The 7395-nt window shown below is 38.4% G+C and overlaps 1 protein-coding gene across 3 annotated transcripts in view; it reads right to left on the reverse strand.

The window, feature by feature from the left end:
• Positions 1-3980: 3980 nt before the first annotated feature.
• The window catches only part of BCL11A (BCL11 transcription factor A), a 98501-nt gene continuing 95086 nt past the window's right edge, over positions 3981-7395 (reverse strand). For 2 of the 3 annotated variants that reach the window (XM_084624873.1, XM_084624874.1), the window contains exon 4: positions 3981-5145. In XM_084624873.1, coding sequence (XP_084480999.1) covers positions 5054-5145 — 92 coding nt within the window. In that variant the 3' untranslated portion in view covers positions 3981-5053. The remainder of the gene's footprint in view (positions 5146-7395) is intronic. The other variant, XM_084624872.1, reaches the window with a different exon arrangement.

Here is a 7395-nt window from a genome sequence, read left to right on the forward strand (position 1 = left end):
AACAATCTGAGAAATTTGGAAAAGGAAGCAGAGAGCAAAGAGGAGGCAAAAGAGGTACAATTCTTGATCAGTGATGATAATGATGGTAATTTATCGCAGTATCATTTGAAATATCACACCACCCTGATTTCATATTAGCCAATCTTGAAAAGGAAAATATATTCAATGGATGGCATGCTTCATCTTGTCACATATTATCCATCATTTCAGCTGCTCACATCCCAGATGCAGCTCCAGACAGTAACAGCACAGCTGAATCTAACGACAATCAAAGGCAACATTAATGTCTACTCTAAAAAGTTAATGCACTTCAAGGGTTGTTGGCACCAAAAAGAAACTGAGTTGTAATAAGCAAATACTAAAATCCAACAATGAATTAGTCAGGTATTTCACTGGCTCACTCGCAGGACAACCTGCACACACACAAAAAATCAAAAAGTTAAGATGAACAATGCATTTTCCTGGCAACGTAAAAGTAATGAATAAATAGCATATTAAGTAGAATGATCTCAAAAAGCCAAAGAAGAATCCCATTTCAATTCACCTTTCCCTGAAGTTAATAGTTATTCTGCCACCTACAAACACAAAACTAAATATTGTCAGTGACAGGATTCAAGTATTGCTACTGGCTATTTAGAGCATCTAGCAGGATGTGATGTGAAGCAGAAATCAAAATGAAGTGTGGTTTTTGTTGTGTTAGTTTTTTAAAATCCTGTTCACGGGTTCTAACAGGATACATAATCATTTCACTCATTTGAGATAAACATGGTTTAATAAGTGGCCAATTTTATGCTTGCTTTCTCTCCCCCCCCCCCAATTTACTGTTGGAAAATTATATAACCTGGATGCCTTTCGATTCCTAAATCAACGTAATTTGAAAGCAGAATTTAAGTAAGACTTCACAAATGTGTTAACCTTTCTGCATTTTATTATGAGACTGTCTTTAAAAATAAAATACAGCACAGACAAAATGCTTGCACATTGAAAGAAGCTTTTCAAACTAAAACCAAAGCTAAACTGTCTAATTTCCATATATCTTGCTCATTTCAGACCATTACAGCATGTTGGATTGAGTAACAAAAAGAGCTTTTAAATTTGGTTCTTAAAAGTGAACTGCAGCACTTCTAAAATAAATATAAAAATTGTTTAACATCCTAAATCTTTTAACAGTAGATATGTGCAGACTTTAAAATTATGAATAGATTTTAATACAAAGCACTTGAAAATCATTTCATCTTTAACTTTCAGCTCAGGACCTGAGTTCAAGGTTCTGGGTTTCTCCTACAAGAGCTGATTGTGCAGTATATTGTGCATTTCTAATATGTGAGGGGTTTTTTTTCTTCTTGTAAAGAAAACAGAGCAAACTTGAGCTCTTCTGCTAACAAGCTGTGTGCATTATTTCCCCCACTCTTCATACACAGACACAGCCAAGGACTCTGGGCAGGCTAGCCCAACAGTCAACTTCCCGTCCTAAAAAGTTCTATCATTAAAACTGTCCTTACAAGGCATCCAAAGCCCCACAGGCCAGGTGCTCAGCTGGTGTAAAGCCGGATGGCTCCATTGGTTTCAGTGGTGCTACACCAATTTCAATGGAGCTCCTCTGATTTATACCAGCTGAGAATATAGTCCTAATGCACACGATTGCAATACAGATGGTCTTACGCTGACTGTAGAAGAGCCTAGTACTTCATTCCAGCACGAGGTGTTTGTAAATGGTGTCAGCACTCACAGGTGAAACATGGAACCCTGAGCTCAGTTCTTAACAGTTACTAAAGCTTTCAACGTAGTTGGTACATATATTTATAATCTTAAGGCAACACATGAATTCTGCAAATGACTTAAAATCTTAAATGGGTTTTTTTTTAATTCGTTTGAAAAAAAAAAAAAAGAAAAGAGAATTTAACAATTTCACTTCACCTTCAACTCAGTAGGAAAGTATTGTTTCACTTTTGTGTCTGTGCCCAGCAGAACACAATCAGAGCATTGCTTGTATTACTTCTATTTATTTGAATTCCTCCTAGATAGGGTAAAAATACCTGCTAGCCATATACTTCTACCAACTCTGTATGGTAGCAATTGGCCCCCTTTCTACTCTTAGTTACACTGGTATAAATCCAGAGTGAAATAAGTGACCTACTCTGGACTTGTACTGCTGTGACAGAGAGTTACAGGCTACGGCCCAATGTTTCCACAATGTCCTGAAACAAACTATGAACTGAGCTTTGTCTGCTCTTGGCATGTTGTGACATGTAAAAAAAGTCACACAATCTTCTGAAATTTTTCAGGTAAGTATGGTACTGAAGGATGTTTAAAAACAGATTATTGATTTAATGGTTTATAGCTATACAGAACTGTAACCAGCAATTCTGCAAATCTGTATTTAGGGGACCCAATTCAGTACAGTACTCTAGGGAAAAGAGAAGAGTTACTCCACTGCATAGTGCTCCAACTATGCAGTGGAGTAAAATTGACCCATATGCCACATTCTGAAACAGCCATGCCAGTGAGAATGCAGCTGCCTAGCATACCCTGATGTGGAAATGGTTTGAGACTGCCGTAGGAGAGGCCAGCAGCTGATGGGAATTGTTAACTCCTTTGCACATGAGGCATAACCAATCCAAGATGCAGGACGTGTTGTTTCAGTGCTCAAAAAACTCCTTGTAAACAGGTGCAGAGCAATGCACAGATATGGAGCAAAATGGGTGCCATTTTTGACACGCCTAGTTATGGTATAAGGATTGATCTGATCTGCTGAGGTTATGCTGCACATCAGAGCCTGATCAACTATGGTCTATACTACCGTACTGGGGAGTGAGGTCTACATCCATTATTCAATGCGTAATCCTGCCTGCATTTTCACCAGCTGCATTTGCTCAACATTGGTCATCAAATTTGGACCTTGGGGTAAGGGCCATGCCTGTTGACAAATCTCCTTGCCAAAGTCCCCCAGGGAAGAATGGAGGGGTCCCAGCAGGGGCTGCTATTGGGCCAAGTGTATTACTAATGGTTCTGATCTAATTCAGCTGCAAGCACAGACATTGTCACTAGTTCAGAATGTGGATTAGGAGGTCTGAACCATGACATTTTTGCCGTTGGAACAACTCAGCCTAGTCCCTACCTGTGTTCCCAGCATCTACATGCCGAGACTAAATGCAAAGTTACTTTAGCTCCCCATGCATTCTGGCAGAATTTAACCAGAAGCACTGCATACGTGGCCTGCTTCTGTGGTTGCACAGCTGCCATTACTGTGTACTAAGTGGGGCCATCAGAGAGCATGTAACCCATGGATTATTGATCCTAGAATCCATAACACCTCAGAAGAAACAGTAATAGTCTGTTGTATCAATCCCCATTTGTACACGGTCATCCACAGATCACTGATAGTCTATTGGCCCGTCTCCATTAATACGCTCATTAATACACAGACGCTCATGCACCCTGCAACTACGGTCTAAAGTCCTTTACAAAAGTTTTGTTACAAAAGTGACTGTGCTTGTGCTGTAACCACTCTCCTAAACAAAATAACATTTATAGATTATTTTTTAAATGACCCAAAGGTGCTATTATTTTATCTATTTTGCAGTTTCACGGGCAAAATAGCAGGCTGGCCAAATTTTCACATTCAGCTTTGAAAAATAAATAAAAAAGCAACAATAATTAATAAATACAAATAACTTTGTCACCTGACCTGAGACCCTGCATGTTAAATTTCTACCTGGTATAAATTTCAGGGTGGTTTTACATGAAAATAAGATGATGGCACAGCTTGACCTGCAGCATCAGGACTTAACCAAATAAAGGATTCACATCAGCACTTAGGCCTGATCCTATAACCCTTATCACACATGGTCATCAATAGAATATACTGAATTCAGTGGTACAATCTGTGCCCCCAATTCAGGAACGTACATACGCATGTACTTAAGTCCCTAATAGTCATATGAAAGTCAATAGGAGCACTCACATGCACAGAGTTAAGCAAGTGTTCAAATGCTTTATTAGATCCAACAGGATTTGAGCACATGCTTAAAATAAGCTAGTGGTAACTGCTTTCCAGAATAGGGCTACTTGCACAAATAAAGGATAACTGTAACAAAGATCAATCAATAACCACAGGGGGCTTTTTGTGGGAGGGTGGGGGTTCAACTTTTCGTGGAGCTTACAGCATCACCATAATGAAATTATTATTCTCCTGGAAACAGTTAGCTTTTTGGACAAACAATGACAAATTAAAGTATGCTATGGATCATCCCCTCCCCCCGCGCAACCTCAAAAATACATATTTTAACAGCAGAAATACAACACAGTAGGCATTATTCAATGGTATGCAAATGATAAGTTAGACAGTTAGGAGACCCCCCACACTTCAGCATTAATAAACAACCACACTAGTTCTACATTAATTATAGTGTTGCATTAACAACGCTTTTGCATTTTTAGTTTTCTTTGAAATGTATACCATCTATAGATGGATAACTTCTTGTGTGTATATGGGTTTTGTTTTCTTTTTTAATCACAACAGTTGATTTTATGCAGTGGATATGGTACTACAAACGTCATACCGGCTGCATGGTCCTTGTTAGCATTAAAAATTAAAGAGCAAACAAAACCTAAAGCACCAACATTTATTATGTCAAGTCTCCCCCTTGCCCCCCTCCTTTATTTATTTATTTTTTTATTTTTGCTATTTGTAACATTAGCCGCACTTAAAAAGATGGTGTGTAATGTATAAGAACAACAGGCTGGGTTCTCCACACTGTATCAACATATACTCAAGAGGGCTTTTTCCCAATGGCATGGAAGCCAGTCAAAGCCATTGATGATCGATAAGCCCTTGATGGTGGGTTGGTTTTTAAAAAAAAGAAGTGTTTTTATTCTATTAAAAATATATATAACATAGTCTTGCAGGCAGGCGGAAGGAGCCTGTTGGATGCTGCCTTTGGACGGTGAAGTCTGAAGTTACTGTCAGAAAGCATCGCAAAGCTAGCAAGATAACGGACCACATTCAGATGTCATGTACATGGTGCACATTCCCCGTGTGCTTCACATTCTCTCAGAATTTAAGCGGTCTCGAGCTTCCATCCGAAAATTGCCACACGTCACGAGTTCCCTGGGCACTACGCCAAGTGGGGGTGTGTGTCGAACCTAGAGAAAGGATGGGGACAGAGGAAAAATAGGTGTAACACAGCCCAAAAGGTAAATTCTTCCCCCCGCCCCCATTTTTCTTTTTCTTTTTTTACAAACTGCAACTTGAATTGCCAAAAGAGTATGTAATGAAATGGACCCCGGGTTCATGATCTTAGTCCGTACTCCTGCCATCCCACCAAGAATTCACAAACTCCCACATCACACATGCATGGGAATACTTCCAGCACAGCAAAAATACAGATAGCACAAATAACACGCCAGGGGGCAAATCCTCCAGTCTTCACTACGACTTAACTCAGTTAAAACACTGACTGACTCCAGTATTCCTCCCCCACCCAACAATCCTATTGACGGATGCCAGATAGAGCACAGCAAATATTTTTTGATATACCACAAGCTGTACAATTTGCAGAGACTCTTATGTCACTGAATTCAATTGCATTTGAATAACAGTGCAACTTATAGGGTGTACTGTACCTGGTGAAGTGTGAAATAAATGCTTGAGCCTTACAGGCCTGAGCCAATGTTCACTGAAGTAAGTGGGAGGTGTTCCATCGACTTCATTGGCATTGAGTCAGGCCCTAGCTGTGCAAGATGGAAAAATAAATGTTTCCCCATAGCTGAATTATATAGTGATATGCAGGCAGTGTAAAGGCCAGTCACCAATTATATATTGTACTAAAACAAACAATAGGCTAATGAACAAACTGCATGCTCAAGAGCCTGCATGCACGACCTGTGGCAATGGCAGAACCAGAGATGCATTGATTAAGATCAATCTATACATACCGACCACAGAGTCAGTTTCTATTGAAATTGCCTCATAAATGTTTAAGTGTGTAGCTGACGGGCAACTCATGAGCTACTTATCAAGATTAAATAAGAGGGCCATATCGTAAATGGGTATAAATTAAAATAGCTCAATTAAAGTAAATAGCACTAGCCTGATTTACACCAGATAAAAGTCCAATTCTATGTGTTTCTGAATTTAATTTGTATTAAAATGAAAATAAATAAGCCTGAGTTTTTCAAATGAGCCTAAATGAGTTAGGTACCTAGGATGGGTTTTAAAAAGTGCCTAAGTAATTTAAAAGCACAAGTCCGATGGAAAGCCAATAAGACTTGTGCTCCTAAGTCACTTAAGCATTTTTGAAAAATCCAACCGCTCTTACTAACTTTCAGTATTGATGAGAGTTGGGCATCTAACTTCCTTAGATTCCTTGAGCAGTGCCAGTCAAAATATATACATCTGGATTTGGGAAACAGTGGCTTCCTTTCATGACTCCAGTGACATGCCTGCCAGGCAGTATCGTACTCACAATCCATAATATAATTTTCCCACACTTTCACTGTAAATGGTTTCCAACCTTTGCAGGGAAAAGAACTAAAATAACAGCTGGTATCTTTTTTTCTTTTTATACAAACTCTGCACTTCGATAAACCCTGAAACTGTATCTCATCAGATATGCCAAAGCCTTCTGAATATCAAGCAAAGACATGGTATCACTTATTCCTGTATTTATCTCAGCTCTTGGAAATAAATATGAAACATCTGTAGCCTAAATTCTTGCTATTGTTTCAGTCTCTTCATTATACAAATTACTCAATTTGGAGGATATTAAATACTAATGGCAAAGGCATCTGCGCAGTAAAAATACATTCCTCTTCTGAAGTTGATTGGTTTTGATATGTTATCAACTACAATACTATTACCCAAATATTGTTCTTATTTATTGAGACATCTTTCCACAGAGAGTTAAATATAAAAAGTTTCTTGGGACAGTAGGTCATGCTTGTATGGAATGTTACAGCAGCTTAAGAACACATTATGGATGCCATATAAATCTGTTTCAGAATTCTAACAAACTTGAACGGGCCTCAATGGTTCATGGTTTTATAACACCATTAATTTATCACACAGTTAGAAAATGTCACATTTTGTATTACTATTTTTGCTTTAGTGTTTAGGCTACAACATGTTGTCATTTCTAAGTTATGTTCTTGTTGGCTAGTTTTTGAAGTTATTTAGGTGACGCTGTATAAAATCTCTTAATGTAGGGGTTCCTCGAGTACAGTGCTTATGTTGCATGTGTGTAAGTTGGAAATGAAAAATGAAGTGATGTGCCCAATGGATGTATCTAGCTTTTTGATAGAAGTGTATAAATCAAATGTTTTGTTGCAGATTTCTTAAAAAAATCATAGCATGTTTTTCGTCTTTAATTTTTTAGCAATATGTACTGTATGTGA

Source organism: Lepidochelys olivacea (assembly GCF_965140295.1).
Source record: "Lepidochelys olivacea isolate rLepOli2 genome assembly, chromosome: 3".
Taxonomy (NCBI): domain Eukaryota; kingdom Metazoa; phylum Chordata; order Testudines; family Cheloniidae; genus Lepidochelys; species Lepidochelys olivacea.